Raw genomic sequence first — 17166 nt, forward strand, 5'->3', positions numbered from 1 at the left:
GGGGCTGCTGAAGAGCCAGGATGGAAACGAGGTAATGATCTCGAAGCCAAGCTAATGGAAGCGCTGCAAGACTTTCCACGGCTGGAAGAAACATAAGACTCCCCCAAAGTTAAGTGCCCACCCGGTTTTTAAGGAAGCGGGATTAGCTTGCTGCGCGCAGGGGAGAATTCCCGGGCAGGCCCATGGAAAGCGGCTGGGATTGGGACGGTAGGCGGCGGAGGGAGTCAACAGGAGAGAAACTGAGAGCGCAAGGTTTCCAAATCAGCAGCCGAGCGCTTTATACATCGTTACAGAGGTTTCCACCTCGGCGGGACGTGCCGGGACCTCGCCGAGGGACGCATGCTTCGTGCGCGGCTTCCCGAGGCATCAGGGAAGGGGCACAGCCTCACCGGGGAGAAGGGCAGACGCCGGGGGCGGGGGTGGGGGGACGGGGGAGCCCCAGGTTCCTGGGCTTGCTAATTCTTTCCTATAGTCCATTCTGTTTTCTGTCAACAGTAAGGAAATACATCCTAGCAAATGACAACCAGTAATGCTTTAATTAACTGCAGTATTTCATGCTCCAATATGCACCAAGAAATTACTTCCAGATGGGGAAAACGAAAGCTATTTGCACGAAACACCAATCTCTCCATTTTAAGGAAACTGGTATCGCGCACAGGTATAGAACTGTACAGAACGCCGAGGGCCCGGGGGCTGTCTGTCCTGACAGCCACTAGAATGAGCCTGGAGACGTCTATTTACGGTGTGAATGCAGCAGTACCCTCTGCAGCCAGTGTCGCCTGTGCCCGTGTCTCCCAGGCCTCGTTGATGTAAGTGGCCCGATGCAGCGCTGGCTCGTTTTATTTTTAGGGGCCTCACTGGGGCGCAGACAAGTGTGAGACACTCGCTTTCACCCCCAAGCAAGCGCGGCACTTTGATTTCTCCTCCTAGGCAGGGGGATTGCACTCCCAGCTGTGAGCTTTTGGCATTTTCCCGAACATTCCATAAACAGGGAGCTAATTTTCCTTGCCCGATGGCAGCTCAGGATGAGCCGGTGGAACCTCCCTTGGACCCTGGCATCGGGCTGCAGCCTCAGACCTGTCGCTCGCCCGGGAACTGTCACCGTGGTCGCTGGCAGTGCTCTCAGTCCTGTTTGGTTACCCTGAGGAGTCACCCTCGGCATGGGAGAGGGGGCACCCTTTTCTGGGAGGTGGGCAGGTCCTAGGACGGGTCCTTTGTCAGGAGGGGAGGAGTGCCGGCAGTCAGCCTCAATGCCACAGCTGAGCTCGGAGGTCAAAACAGCCCTGTCTGTTGTGGTTGTGTGTGACGACCAAACCGAACTTTCTCTAGCCTGGGCCTGGCCCAGCCAGCTCTCGGGAATTCTGTCCATAATAAGAGCAGCAGCGAACTTTTTTTCAATGACAAATTACTAACATTTATTTTAACCACCTAAAGTGACTTCAAAGTTTTTTTAAGGGGCTACAGAAAATCAAAGGAACGAACAGTATCTAAGTTTAGCTTAATAACAGAGTTAGCTACCGTTTTTACCAATGTCCACCCCCTTATATTTGGAAGTGACAGTAATAAATAAGCTTTCTTTTGGGGTTGGCTCATCAAAACAGGAAGGATCCGCATCAGGATGGGACAGCAGTTTCTGGCATGGCCCCTCCTGTCAACACAAGTGTCAATGACACCTACTGGCTCCAGCTAAGGATCTCCACCGTGTCGGCATCCGGTCAATTGCACAGGCATCTCACTTGCCTGGAGAGCCAGGAAAATCACACATTTATGAAAATGTGCCGCCGGAACCGTTCAGTAAAGCAAGTGTTTCTACTGCAGTGGTGTACACCCGTGGCCCCTCCACCGTTACTCATCGAGAACCTCCCGGCGTCTGTGTTTGTAACACGAGCCCCAGGGATTGGGGTGCATTCCCTCACCCCAGATACGTGCTCTGTCCCCACAGGACGCACACGCAGCACTCCGACCCCATCAACGAGACATTTACCACACACTCCTGCTGACATCCGGGGACTCCCTGGAGATCACCGACAGTGTAATAAATCAAGAAAGCAACTTCCCTGGCTGTGACCACCAGACGGCGGAACACAGGGCTTGACATCTCAGCGCCACTACGGAGACATCCAGAAAATGACTCCCCGTGAACGAACCAGCAAGAAGTGTGGATCTGCAGACACCGAGCGTGACAAGAACCAGGTGCAGCAGCTCCCCGGCTTCCCAGGTGGACGACAGACCGCTGAAGTGACTGCTGTCTGAGACGGGCCCGCTGCCCCTCCCTGCACACGCGGCAGAGAACGTGACCTCCATCAGTGCCGCCGTGGAGCTTCACCGGAGCAGCGGGCACTGCCAGACCCACCCACTGAGCCGCACTCTTCCTATCTAGCCATCTTTTTCTAGTTGAGCTCAGCAGAGGCCACACCTCTTTCCTCCATCACTGACTTCCTTCTCGGTGTTCTCGAGTCTGAGCTGCTCAGTACATGAAGAAGACGCACTAGCAACAACAGCTGGAAGCGGGTGAAGAAACGAGGCACAGGATGAAAGCTGGGCCACAGGGGGAGTCTGGGCGAGAGGCTGATGGAGGGGAAGGGCAGAGGCAGTGGTTACAGTGGGAAGACAGAAGGGGAGACAGAGTCAGGTTCTGGTCACATTTTCAAACCTTAACGTTTCCTATTGGACGGCTATCACAAGTTTTATGAATTTTTTTTTTTAAAAAAATGGACTTCAGAGAGGAAGAGAGAGAGAGAGAGAGAGAGAGAGAGAGAGAGAGAGAGAGAGAGAGAGAAACATTAACAATGAGAAAGAATCATTGATTGGCTGCCTCCTGCATGCCCCCCACTGGGGATCAAGCCCGCAACCTGGGCATGAGCCCTGACCGGGAATCGAACCGTGAGCTCCTGGTTCATAGGTCGAAGTTCAACCACTGAGCCAAGCCAGCCAGGCAGTTTCATGAATTTTTAGGAAACGTCCTCTCTCCTGAGTGCTATTTGCTGTCCCAGTTTTATCCTGGGGCCTGATGTGGACATCCTCTGTAAGAAGCTCCACTGTCCTCCTTCGCTCTCGCCCCCCCTGCCAACATCTCGTTCAGAATTCCTGAACAAACGCTGAGACGACGGGTCTCTGAGGCCATATCAGTGAGTCCCCGCTAAGCTCTGAGCCTCCGGCCGGCCGGCTGCACCTGCAACGGGAGGAACCAGGTGAACCTGGGCAACTCCATTACCCGTCCTCCTGACGCGGGGTGAGGGGCAGACTGAAACAGTCCTGTGGGGCGATTCTCTCCTGCAAGCTGCACTGGCCCAGAGCGTGGAGGGCAGGACGGTAGGGCCAGGTCAGGGGCGCCTGAGGTGGGGGTTAAGGTAAGTGTCCGCTCCTCAGGACCTGGGTCTTTCCGTTGGTCATAAAGTAACACATCACTCTGGCCCTGCGCATCGCCTCTGCTGTTTTCAGGCGATCCTGCAACGTACTTTGGATTTGGACATGGAGGGGCAGGAAAGGAATTAGAGGCCGCCTGGGCTGCCCCAGAGCTTCATCTAAGGAGAAAGCCTAGGACATTTTTCTAGGAAAAAGGCCACTCCTCCCCTCGAAGTCAGGCGTAGAGTAGGAATAAAGAAACGGAGGAAATAACCTTCTGTCAAGCAGTGAGTGCGCCCAGCCTGGAACTCTCTCCGTCAGACATGGGCCTGCCCCGCAGCCGGGCCAGGAGCCCAGGGCACAGAGGGCACCTGCTTCCAAGGCCGACATGTGCCGTCCTGGGTGAGAGACACAGGGGATCTTCTCGGATGCACATAGAGAGCGAACTGGAGATGCGTGAGAAATGAGAATACAGGGAGAACCTGGCCAATCGAAAAGTACCAGAAACAAAGTATGTACCCAAACTGGGGTTCACACGCAAGAGTGGTCCTGCTTCCATTTCCGTCATAAAGAAAGGCTGGTTTCCTACCCGGCACCTGCCATTTCATGAACTCGGGCCCTAGAGCCCCCTCAGACAGCAGCCGACGGAGGAAGGCGGAGACCCAGGCTTGGTCACCGAAGCTGCCTGGACGGGTGCATGTGAGGAAGAGGGCCCCTGGCCAGAGGGTGCGGCTGCAGAGGGAGGGAGGCTACGGAGTCTGTGACAACGGACCAGTGAGAACAGCCCAGAAACAACAGGGAAGGGCAAGGCCGCTCACCCAGCCTGCCTCTGCTGCAGGATCCAGAGCCACCGAGACTGCCTTCTGCTAACCGGGCCCTGACGGGGCTTTTCCGATTAGGACAGGAAGTAAGACAGGGCTTGGGAGACACACACTAGCAACCCAAAAGTCCCGGGAAGTTTCAAGATGGACATCTGAGAGTCAGGCTGAGCACGGGAGGGTGGGGCTCCCAGGAGCCGGGCGCTGCGGGCCGCTGGCCGGCGCCCTACAGTCTCTTTTTAATGAGCTTCTCCAGTTTGCGGATGCGAGAAGACTCCTGTTCTGGTGTGGGAGCCAGCAGGGACAGTGAGCTGGAGGCTTCGGGCCCTGCGGGCGGGGTGGGGAGCCGCTGGCGGAAGAGCTCCAGCATGCTGCTCTGCTCGCTCCTCTTCAGCCCCTGAGGTTGAAAGAGAAAGGAGGACAATGTGAGGGGGCCCAGGAAGGCCCGAGGGGCAAGCGTAGCATCCGGGATGCTCTTAGCCGAGGGCTGAAAACTCCAATTCCTGGGGGCTGAGGACTCACACTTTCTTCCTAGGCAGTAGCCAGGGAGAGAAGCAGGGGAACAAAAGCAGGTACTAGGGTAGGAGAAAGAAGAGGCTGAGAGAGAAGAAAGGACAGGTAGACAGGGAGGGGAGGTAATATCCCCCTTCAGTCCATTCCTTCCACTGAGCAGTAGTTCTCCATGGGCGTGGAGGCAATCAGGAAGGTCTTATGCCAGGATCCCTCTCCTTAAAGGGCTTCTGGGCATGTGATTTGCAGCGTGGGGCCAGGCACCGGCATTCTGAGAGAGCTCCCAGGGCCCAGTTAAGAACCACGGGGTGTGAGAAGGCTGTGCATGTGGACCAAACATGACCCCGAACTAACCTTCATGTCCAGTATCTTCTGGAAGGTTTCTGTGTTGCAGTCTGTAAGGAGTTTGATGTAGTTGTCAACAAACACCACCGAGGGTTCATGAGGGGCCATCACTACCTACGAGGGAGAGACAAGAGCAGGTTCTCAGGGAAAGCTCAGGCCAGAGGGCAAGTCTCACTTGCAAGCCGACCACAAAGTGGACTCTGCAAGATATCCTTACAGCAGCAGCAACCTTAATGCAGAAACATCCTGATGGCTTATTTCATCTCAACATGTTAGAGCCATGTTTCCTAAAGGTGCTGAATCATAAACACCTAGACTGTTCTTTTTAAAAAAATATATATTTTGTTAATTGATTTCAGAGAGGAAGGGAGAGGGAGAGGGAGAGAAACATCAATGATGAGAGAGAATCATTTATTGGCTGCTTCCTGCAAGTCCCACACTGGGGGATCAAGCCCAAAACCGGGCATGTGCCCAGACCGGGAATCGAGCCGTGATCTGGTTCACAGGCCGATGTTCAACCACGCCGACTTCAGAGAGAAAAGGAGAGGGAGTGAGAGATAGAAACATCAATGATGAGAGAGAATCACTGATCGGCTGCCTCCTGCACCCCCCTACTGGGAATCAAGCCCGCAACCTGGGCATGTGCTCTTGATCAGAATCCAACCCGGGACCCTTGAGTCTGCAGGCCGACGCTCTATTCACTGAGCCAAACCGACTAGGGCTAGACGGCTTTTTAAGTGCAGATCCCTAAGCCCCTCCTCTGAAGATTCGGAGGGCCGGGATTGGGTCCCAGATGATGTTTGTAAATGTCAGGACCATCTGGGAAACACTGTGTTAGAGGATCTCCTATTTGAGATAGTTTGTGGTTTTGTGGTACCTGCTCATGTTGTCTTGACATATCATTGTTCCTGAGGACTGGAAACAAAAGGCACTGACTTAAGTAGATTTTCTCAAAATCAAAAACCCCAAAGCTGCCTCACTCTTTTCAAGACTTAAAATCTGGAACTTCATTTAACTACATCCGAGTGATATACAAGCCGAAGGGAAGTAACGGCATCCCAGTCCTCGCATTCGTTTCCACTTGGTTTTGAAACGCAGTGTCTGGCTCTCTTCCTCCAGCAGACTGGCTTTGTTTTGAATTCCTGAGCATGGAACTCAGAGTGGCAAGTACTGAGTAGTTCACTCAGAAATTCTCTGCAGAAATGTCTAAATGTCATTCCTCCATTTCAAAGTACAAAATTCATGAAGCAAAGATAAAGTCACATTTTTTTAATAAACATGAAACTTGAATGACTCTCTTTTTTAGCCATTAAAATATACTCAAGATTGTTTTTCTGTCAGGGAATAAAATCACAATTGTTTCAGCATGTGTTCGCTCTCACGCTAATCTGGGGAAACTGGTGTTCATTATTTTATAAATATTTGTACCTAAGGTACAAATTCACTAAGGGTGATATTTTATTATACTTAGGAAACATGGAGAAAATATATGTTATTTGCAAAAAGCTAAAAAAATTAAAAGGAGAAAGAAATCCTCTGCAGATAATTTGCAAACTCTGCTCTGCCCCCTGGGAGTAAACTGGCTGCAGGAGACTGCTGATCAGGCTGTCTCCCATTTCCTCCGGCCAGAAGCTGCAGGTCCGTGCAGGACCCTCTCCTGGTCACCTCCTGTCTCAGGTCCCACTGCTCCTTTTCCTCCCGCTGTCATCCGAGTCATTCTGTTTGGGAGACAGACCTGGAGAGCCTGCAGGCCCTGGAATTTTAGGAGCATTCCCTGATAGTTCCATTTGTTCTATAGCTTTCTTCCCTCTCTTCTCAACAAGTACAGGTGAAAATCTGATGCAGATGCTTAAAGCTTCAGCCATTCACAACATCACCCCACATATAATATTTTGTTAAATGGGGCTTTAGAAAGCCCATTCGCTGATTAGTCAGTTACTGAAACATCTGTTCGGAGTTCTTGTCAAGTTGCAGAGTTTGGAAGCCAAAGGGCTTATGTGAAAGGGAGTAACTGAGAGTTGGGCTGGAAATTCCTGCTGAGCAGCAAAGAGACCCCTGACTTAGACACTGATTCTCAGACACCCACCTAACTTCCAATCTTGGCCAAATCTTACAACAAGGGAATCCCATTACAATGAAGAATTCATTTGTCAGGAAGATTTACTGACCCCCAAGGAACTGTCCACTGATTTTCAACAATGTCTGATGAGGCCAAATCCTAGTCCCGCCAAAGAATGTGGACAACCCTTTGGGACTGGCGGGGATAGGCGCTGATCCGTGCTTTCAAAACCAGTCCTCCTTGGAATAAGCAATCAGGCAACCAGCCCTCTTTGACAAGGAAACACAGGCCCTACCTTGAGGATCATCTCCGCCCGGGTCATGCCTTTCACAACAATCTTAGTGTAACTGGCAGGCGCTTTCCTCACCACCTGGGAGCCAATGGAAGGCAGATCGAGCAGGACCATCTTCAGGGAATGGGTGTCCAGCAGCAGCTGTGGGAGCAAAGCAGAGTATTACTAGTCACTTCCTATGGACAACAACATCCTGTGTACCCATGCTGATTAATAACATTGTCCTGATTTTAAATGTAATACATCCTCGCTGGAGAAAAGTTGGAAAATAAACAAATATAAAAGAAAACACATTAGTTATAACTCCCATTACCCAGGAAAAAAGTAACAAGAAGCCACAGTAACAATGTGGTATGATTCCTACCAGTCTGTATGGATGTATAAAAAAACTAAAATTACACTGTACATAGTTTTATGATGTTTTTTCCACTCAGTATATGAAGTTTTTGAATTCTATTTTCCCCATCTTAGCAGTCTTTAAATATCGTGATTTGTAATGGTTATAGAGTACTTTCTCTGTGTGTAACTTTAACATATTTAACCATTCCCCTATAATTTGTTTCTAGATTTTTATTATAAATAATGAATGCTGTGCTGAATGGCTTTTTACATAAAATTCCAGGTCTATCAATCGCATTTCCTTAGGCGAGAGTCTTTGGGACAGATCAAAGGACAAGAACATTTTTGAGGTTCTTGATACATATCTTGAACTGCTTTCCAAATGGAATGTACCTGTTTACATCTGCCAGTGGTGCAGACTCACCCTCCCTGGCACAGAAAACTCATAAAAATCTTGCTTATTCAACAGGCAAAAACGGTACTCAGTATTGCTGTATTTTGAATTTCTCTGAACGCTAGTGAGGATGTAGGAGACAAAGCCAAATTTAAATATTAGTCTCTTAGAACAATCTGCCCTTTGTTATTGTTGTTCTCCTTAATGCTAACTATTTGGAAGGAGGTCAACTTTCCTGATTGCCCACCAACTGCCAGGAAAGATGCTAGGAATGTCTTTATAAGACCCTGACCTGTAGGTATTTACTATTCCCATTTTATAGATAAGAAAATCAAAGGCCCAGAGGTTAAATAATTTGCTAAAAGTATCTCGAAGGATGGGTGGGGTCAGGTGACAGGTGGACAGGCTATAGCGCCCTCCCCAGCTGCTAGGTTAGGTGCCTCAGGGCAGCGTTGGCTTCGACCTCATACTGTTTCCCGTTTCCTGCTGATGGCGGGTGTACTGCTCACCTGCTGCTGCTCTTGACAACCAGGGGGCACTGGTATGGCTGAAGCCTAATACACTGTGGCCTGTTCAGATAGTCTAGGACAGTGGCCGGCAAACCACGACTCATGAGCCACATGCGGCTCTTTGGCCCCTTGAGTGTGGCTCTTCCTCAAAATACCACATGCGGGCGCGCACGTACAGTGCGATTGAAACTTTGTGGCCCGTGCGCAGAAGTTGGCATTTTGTGGAAGAGCCGGTATTTTGTGGAAGAACCACACTCAAGGGGCCAAAGAGCTGCATGTGGCTCGCGAGCCACGGTTTGCTGAGTTGCAGTTTGCTGACCACTGGTCTAGGAGAATGGAATCGCATGCCCACCAACCAGACAAGGTAGCAGTGGGGTGACAGTCCCGTCACCACCACCACAACTCTGATGGCCAATCTTATGTTCAGGACAAGGCTTGCTCTATCTGCACTGTCGGCGCCTCTAGGAAAGCCTTGCATAGCAATATCAAGCAGGGATGAAAAGGGACCCCTGGGCGTTAGGACACCCACAGGTGCTCATTCTCCCTGCATTTTCTTACAGACGGGAGAACTAATGACTAGAGGTAGACACTATGAATGGTCATGGTGATTATAATTTTGGTAATAGTATAAAATTTGGAGAACATATTAATGTTTTACTTGGAATAACTTAAATGGAAATATTACTCTCAAAATATGGTGATGTATTGACAAACTGATTCTGAAGTTTATATGGAGATACAAAAGACCCCAAAACCCAATACAATATTGAAGGAGAAGAACAAAGTTGGAGAACTGACATTACCCTGACTTCAAAACTTATTATAAACAGTAGTTAAGAGAGTATGTTATTGGTGCAAGAATAGACAAACACATCAACAGAGCAGAACAGAGACCCCAGAAACAGACCCCGCTAATGTAGTCAGCTAATCTCTCACAAAGGAGCAAAGCAAGACAATGGAGCAGACAGTCTTTCCAGCAAATGCTCCAGGAACAACTGGACAACTACATGCAAAAAATAAAAAATAAATAAAAAAGAAGAGATCTTACACCCTTCACAAAAATTAATTTACAGTGGATCACAGAGGAGAAAACCTAGATGACCTTGGGTATGGTGATGACTTTTTATTTTTTTTTAAATATATTTTATTGATTTTTTACAGAGAGGAAGGGAGAGAGAGAGAGTTAGAAACATCGATGAGAGAGAAACATCGATCAGCTGCCTCCTGCACATCTCCCACTGGGGATGTGCCTGCAACCCAGGTACATGCCCTTGACCAGAATCGAACCCGGGACCTTTCAGTCCGCAGGCCGACGTTCTATCCACTGAGCCAAACCGGTTTCAGCTGGTGATGACTTTTTAGATATAACCTCAAAGCCATGACCCATGAAAGAAATAACTGATAGGCTGGACTTCACTAAAATGAAGAAGTTATCCTCTGCAAAAGACACTGTCGAGGGCATGAGAAGGCGAGCTACGGACTGGGGACACATCTGCAAAAGGCACATCTGAAACAGGACTGCTATTCAGCGATCCTGCTCCTAGGGAGAGACTCAAAGGAGGGGAAAACTTATGTCCCCACAAAATCTGCACAGAGACTTTTAATAGCTTTATTCATAACTGCCAGAACCAAGATGTCCTTCAGTAGCTGAATGGATAGATTGTGGTACATCCAGAAAACAGAGTATTATTCTGCTCTTTAAAAAACAGTGCAGTCATGAAAAGACATGGAGGAATCTTAAATGCATGTTGCTAAATGAAAGAAGCCAGTCTGAAAAGGGTACATACTGTATGATTCCAACTATGATACCCTGGAAAAGGCAAAACTATGGAGACAGTAAAAAGATCAGTGGTTGCCAGGAGTTGGGGATGGTGGGTGAGACAAACAGGTGGAGCACAGAGGATTTTGAGAGCAGTGAAGCTACCCTACACGATGCTATAATAGTGGATACATCATTATACATTTGTCCAAACTCATAGAATGTACAACACTAAGTGTGGACCCTAATGTAAACTATAGACTCTGAGTTAATAATGATGTTTCAAGGTAGGCTCATCAATTGCAACAAATGCACCACTCTGTTGAGGACGCTGATAATGGAAGAGGCTATGTGAGCGCAGAGGGTAGACAGGAACTCTGTACCTGCCCCTCAATTTAGCTGTGAACCTTAAACTTCTGTAAAAAAAAAAAAAAAAAAAAAAAAAAGCATCAATTTTTAAAAATGGTGAGGAAGATACACTAAAGAAAGAGCAATTTCACGTAGTAATGTGGCCAATGCCCTAAACTCTGTAGGTCATTCAACTGCAGACCAGGAAAGTGCTAGGGCATTTGGATTTTTCTAGGTTTCCAGATACGGAAATTCTTACTTTCCTAGTATTTGCTTTTTGAAAAGGCCGTAGGCCCACAGAGAAAGGTACTCAAGTATGCAGAGGAGAGATGAGTGTAGGGTGACCGAGGCCCACACAAAGAGCTCAACATTAGAACACTTCCCAGAGCCACTCTCTTCTTCAGGGGTAACCCTGTACATGCCTCTAAAGAATGAGTAAGCCTGGCCAGCATGGGTCAGTGGTTGAGTGTCAATCTATGAACCAGGTCATGGTTTGATTCCCAGTCAGGGCACATGCCCAGGTTGCAGGCTCAATCCCCAGTGTGGGGCGTGCAGGAGGCAGCCAATCAATGATTCTCTCTCATCATTGATGTTTCTCTCTCTCTTCCTCTCTGAAATCAATAAAAATATACTAAAAAAGAAGAGAAAAGAATGAGTAAGCTAAATTCCAGGTAGATCAAGCACCCAGATATAAAAAGACAAACTTTAAGAAGAAAATAAAGATTATTTTTATTACTATGGGTAGAGAAGAATGTGAAACAAAGGAAAGACAGAAAAATCTACTTAAAATAAGTCTGTATCAAAATAAAGTAAAAGCAGAAACTGGGAGACAGTATCTGCAATACTGACAAAGAAATAATATTCAAGACACACACAGATTTTAGTAAACCCATAAAATATCAGCAAACCCCAAAGCAACAGTAACAACAATAATGGGACAAAGATCTGAAGAGACAATTCACAAAAACAGAAACTCAGGTGTTCACAAGGCATGTGAAATAATAGTTAACCTTATCAATAATCCAGTAAGTGCAAATTAAAACCACAATTGTATACCATTTCATACTCATCAGATAGGCAAAAGTAAAAGGTTGATAATACCAAGTGTTGGCATGGATATAGTATAAGAAAATTCATACTACAGTGAGAGTATAAATTAATTAAAGCACTTAGGGTAAAATTCAGTAATACACACACACAATTTGAAGTTGTGCATAACCCACAACACAGCACCCATATCCTTTAGAGAAATTCTTGCCCATGTTAAAAAATGTTTCCTGCATCCACTGTTTGTAAAAGCAAGAGACTGTAAATAACCTAAAAATATCCATCAACAGTAGAATGGATAAACAAATGGTGGCACATTCATGCAATGGAATGATACTGGAATTAAAATGAATGAACTCAAACAACATATATCAACATGGTTAAATCTCAAAAAACATTATGTTGGGCAAAACAAAGCAAGTGGGGAAATGATATACAAAGTACCATTTTTATAAAGTTCAAATATATGTAAAACAAAATTAAATATCATTTGTGAATATATATGTAACATATCAAAACACATATGGGAATGATAAAAATCAAAATCAGAAGAGTAGTTATCTCTGGGTATGCAGGGAGGGGAATGGCAGGATAGGGTCCCAGGGGGCTTCAGCAATAACTGTGGTGATTTTACTTTATATGAAACAAATCTAGAGCAAATGTGGAAGCGTATTAAGATTTGACTGAGTGGCGAGCTGGTATGCTTGACATTTTCTATACTTTTGTTAACTGAAAATATTTCTTTTGTTGATAGGAAAGAAAATCAATGATTATATTTAAAAACTTAATGGGAAACTTTCTATTTTTTCTATACTTTCTACTTCTCAGAGATATATACACAAAAAACTACATAGACTTATTTATGACAGAAAGCGTTTTGAATGAACCAGACATAATTTTCTACCATCTCCCATACCAGGAAATATGACATTTGCAATCCTTGGCCAACCAATAAAATTCTGTCCACACCAGACAGCTGAAGTGAGAGAAATCTTGGTCTTAGGTTTTACATAAAGCAATGCAGCCAGAAAAGGCAGGACCTAGTCTGACAGACTAGTTGTCTGTGGGAAGTGAAGGTGAAAGGCCCCATTTATCTTGAAAATCTGCTGATCGTTATATTTGAAAATAGCTAAGAGTTCATCTCCTTTGGCATGAGGCACTGGGCAAGAGGGGGCCATTGGCCAAATTTGTTGGAGTCTTAGAGATAATTTTGGGGGTAGTGGCTCATGTTTTTAAAGGGCTACTGGGGTACAGGGCTGGCCAGGGCTATGCTTGGGAAAGGTCATCATTACCCAGCAATGGAAAGCTTAGCGGGGTTTACTTCCTAATGCACCTCCTATTCTTGTGGGGACACTATAACTATTGGTAGTGATGAAAAGCTTGAGTAGATAAGATGAAGGCATACTCCTAGAAGCTAAAGAACCATATGTATTGCAAAGTTCTTCAATGAGGAAGCACAGAACAGACAGTGCAAGATATGATAAATGGATGGGCTAAGTTTTGAGGTAAAACTTACATACATTGAAATGCACAATTCTTTTTTTTTTTTAGAGTTTTTTTAAAAAAAAATGCCTTTAATGAAAAATGTAAAAATAGAATACTGCAATCCTTGAAATATGAATTGTATGTTCAGCAAGTCTTAAGAGATTCCCAATGTAAAATAATCCTGTGTTTACTATATGTGTATTTTATTTACCCACAATTCTTTTCTTTTCTTCCCAGCCCTATTCTCTCCCTCAGTCTCTTCTGGGCGCTCGAGGAACCAGTTGGACCAACCAGAAAAAGAACAGGGCGGGAAGGGTGGCAGCAGGGACCAGCAACCACATGACCACGCTCGTGCCTTACCCGTGGCTGCTTCCTTACCCCACAATTCTTAATTTTACAATCCTAACAAATGAATTTACCCATGTAATCCACACCCTCTCCTAAGATTTTTTTATTTTACCGTTTATCAGATTTAACAATTTCCTTGTGTCTCTAGTTTAAGATTTTTTAAATCTGTCGTGAATATGGGAATTAAATTTTATCAATCCATGTTTTGTTTTGTTAAAAGAGTGCTTAAAAACACTCTGCCACCTGGAGGTTTACTGAGAAGAACTGAACCTGAGAATAACCATCGTACTTGCTCATTTTTCCAGCTGCCATGTATACAATCACCTGATTCTCCTTTCTCTGTCCTTGGTACTTGGGCTTTTAAAAAATGTCTAAAATTTTCTCTAAACATATTTTTTACATATGGTTTTGAATTATGTGAATTTAAAAGTGAGTATGATCAAATGGAATATTATTCAGCCATAAAAAGAAAATTCTGAAACATATTACAACATGGATAAACCTTGATGACATGCTAAGTGAAATAAGCCAGACACCATAGGACACACATTATATGATTCTACTTATATGAGGTTCCTAGAGCAGTCACAGTCATAGAGACAGAAAGTAGAATGGTGTTTGCAAAGGAGGTGGGGGAGGGCAGAATGGGAGTCAGTGTTTAATGGGAATGGAGTTGCAGTCTGAGAAGATGAAAAGGTCTGGAGGTGGGGATGGTAAAACAACAATGTGAATATACTTAATACTACCGAACTGTACACTTAGAAATGGCTAAAATGGTAAATTGTATGTTTTACCACAATAAAAAGTCAATATAAGATATAAAGATAACACAAAGGAAAATGAGATAACTTTGCAGACATGCATAATGTTGCTTTAAATATTTAGACTCCATCTTATGACAGACTAGGAGGGCGTATGAGAGCGTCTGGTTCGGTGCTCTTATTTGAACACAAAGAAACTGAGCTCAAAGCAGAGAAGCAACTGCTTTGATCAAAGGGACCATTAACAGCAGAGGGAGCACTGGACCCCGTCTCAGGGCTCTCTTCCCTACACCATATAGTGCTGCTTCCTCTATGGTAAGTTTCGCGAATGGATTCCATTTCTGCTGTACACTCAGTCATAGATACCATGGCCATAAGACTAATTAATGACCCTGCGAATCCCACAAGATTCTCTGAAAATCACAGCTAGCAAGAAGCATCACAAATACCAGTATGGTTCAGTTCTACATGCCTTTGCAATTGCTCAAGAGGACTCTAGGGCCCCAGATAAAGAATTCACTTTCACAGTAATCAGGGAGAGAATGAAGAGGAGGGAAATGTCTCCGTCCCTATTTTCAGCACAAGCATTAAAGTAGAATCTAAATTTAGGGTGCAGTAGTACCTGTGTGGGGAAGCAGAGGCAGCTGAGACTGGGCTAAACCTTAGCTTTGCATTTCACAGTTTTTATTAAAGGTTGGATTCCAGCCACTACAAGACCTGAGGCAGAATGTGTTCAAAGACCTCAGCCTTTGACCATCTCTTTGTTAACTTCTTGATTCCTATGGTTCTGCTGCCTGAGTGATCAGACCTCTGGCTACACGACTGCTTGGATTTTTAAGCCCAGACATTCAGGGCCAGCATGGACCCAGTGAAACCTGAACTTTACACGGGACTCCTTTGAGGACCACGCTGCCCTTTCGTTCCCACCCATGCCCTCCCCCAGGCTGGGCCTGCTGAGGCCCAGGCTCCTTACCACCCACTCATATTTGTCTGAGAAAGTAAAACTCCACTTTCACAGATGGTTTTCTCATTCATATCTCAAAGCAGGAGTCAAGACTGGCTAAATTGATATTCTTCTGAAGATACGAGCTTTGAAACTGAGCTGATTATTTTAACATACTTTTTAAAGAAGAGAAAGTCTGGGGAAAATAGATATGATATTGGATTTATGTGACAATATGAAAATACCATGGTTATCGGACACTAAGTCAGCTAGTGAGGCCTGGGCAAAGCTGCACTCTCTGGAAACATGTTCCCAACGAGTCAAATGTGTCCCAGTGGCTTCATCATGTCTGGAGACAGAAACCCCGTAACTGAGAATGCTGAAGCCTCTTCCAGATACACCGATCTAATCGCCCAGCATCCTCTCTGATTACACACAACAGTGAGGTGAGCAGAATCAATTCCCAGTAACCATGAGCTAATGAACCATGTGCTAATGAGACAACATGTTGGGCCATTAGGCTGCTGTTTCTATTGGAGAGAATTAGTTCTATGCTTATGACACGCAAGAGTCACTGACACGCTACAGACACAGTGTCGGAATCCATGCAACCTCCTAGGACATTTTTCTGAGACATTACAGGGTGGGGCAAATGTAGGTTTACCGTTGTGAGTACATAAATGTGTTATTATTTATTAATTATTGTATTACAACTGTAAACCTTCTTTTGCCCACCCCTTTATTTTTGACTCTGGTCAAAGCTGGCCGGCCAAACAGCCAGCAAACATTGGCTAGATGCTATTCTGCAGGGAGGTGGGAAATGAAAGCAGAAACAAAGTCATTCCCTGGTCTGAGGAAGCTTAACTCAGTAAGAGCTGGCATGTGTTGAGGGCTTGTCCCATGCCAGACACTGGGCCAAGCACTTTAGGTGCATTATCTGTTTAATCCCTGTAACCACGCTGGGAGGCGGTACCAGGATTATCCCCATCTTATAGATGAGAACTCTAAAGTGCTGGGAGGTTAAGGAACTCGCCTAAGGACAAGCAGCTGCTACGCTACAGACAGGATTCAGCCTCAGACCTCTGTGATTCTGGAGCTCATGACCTTAATGCTCACACCATTCTGCCTTTTCATAACCTAGGAAGGCCACTCACTCACAAAGAATACAGAACTTATCAGATTCGAGAGATTCCTGATATTCACAGAGATCACATCTCCGGCTTTGATGCTTCATGAGACCCATGATGCACTGGGGCACATGCCAACTTGCCGTCTTCCTGAGGCATGCTGGACCAGCACAGCCAAGAGCCCAGTGTGAGGGCAAGTCACTGAGCTGGGAGAGGGCTGAGCCTCTACCAAGGTAACTAATTTGATGGAAGAGCAGGAGCTCTAGAAATGGCCTGAATTATAGAAACTTCTTACTTAAAAATGTAGTTTGAGTTCTTTCAAATATAAAGAAGTAACTGAAATAGGTTCACTAAGTATTGCTAGGTAGAGGCCTGGAGAGGATTTATTTCATTGAATATATGAGAATCATTTATGATCAGTATATGAATAGTATGCATCTAAGTAGATGTTTTTTAGAGAATTAGGGGCTGAATATTATTGTTTCTTTAACAGTAGCTTAAACTGCTCTCTGAACTCAAACTGCTCACACTTTGGGCAATCTGAGTAGGTGGGAGTTGAAAAGAGATGACTTTGCTGTAGCTTATAACTCAGTTCATTAGTGCTGAGCTGATATAGCCTATGAAGAGATGTCGTGAGGCACAGCATCCAGGTGAATGAAGTAGGCTAATCAAGGAAGGCTTCCTGGGGGAGGTGGACAGGGTTTCTCAGTACCAAAAAGATAAGCCTTTCTTTGCTA

The 17166-nt window shown here is 45.7% G+C and overlaps 1 protein-coding gene across 1 annotated transcript in view; it reads right to left on the minus strand.

Moving 5' to 3' along the window:
• Positions 1-517: 517 nt before the first annotated feature.
• VPS53 (VPS53 subunit of GARP complex) overlaps positions 518-17166 on the minus strand; it is a 159759-nt gene continuing 143110 nt past the window's right edge. Inside the window, exons 20-22 of the mRNA XM_059669205.1 lie at positions 7373-7510; positions 5028-5132; positions 518-4560 (exon numbers count right to left, since the gene is read on the minus strand). Coding sequence (XP_059525188.1) covers positions 4390-4560; positions 5028-5132; positions 7373-7510 — 414 coding nt within the window. The 3' untranslated portion in view covers positions 518-4389. The remainder of the gene's footprint in view (positions 4561-5027; positions 5133-7372; positions 7511-17166) is intronic.

The sequence above is a fragment of the Myotis daubentonii genome, chromosome 16 (assembly GCF_963259705.1).
Source record: "Myotis daubentonii chromosome 16, mMyoDau2.1, whole genome shotgun sequence".
Classification (NCBI taxonomy): domain Eukaryota; kingdom Metazoa; phylum Chordata; class Mammalia; order Chiroptera; family Vespertilionidae; genus Myotis; species Myotis daubentonii.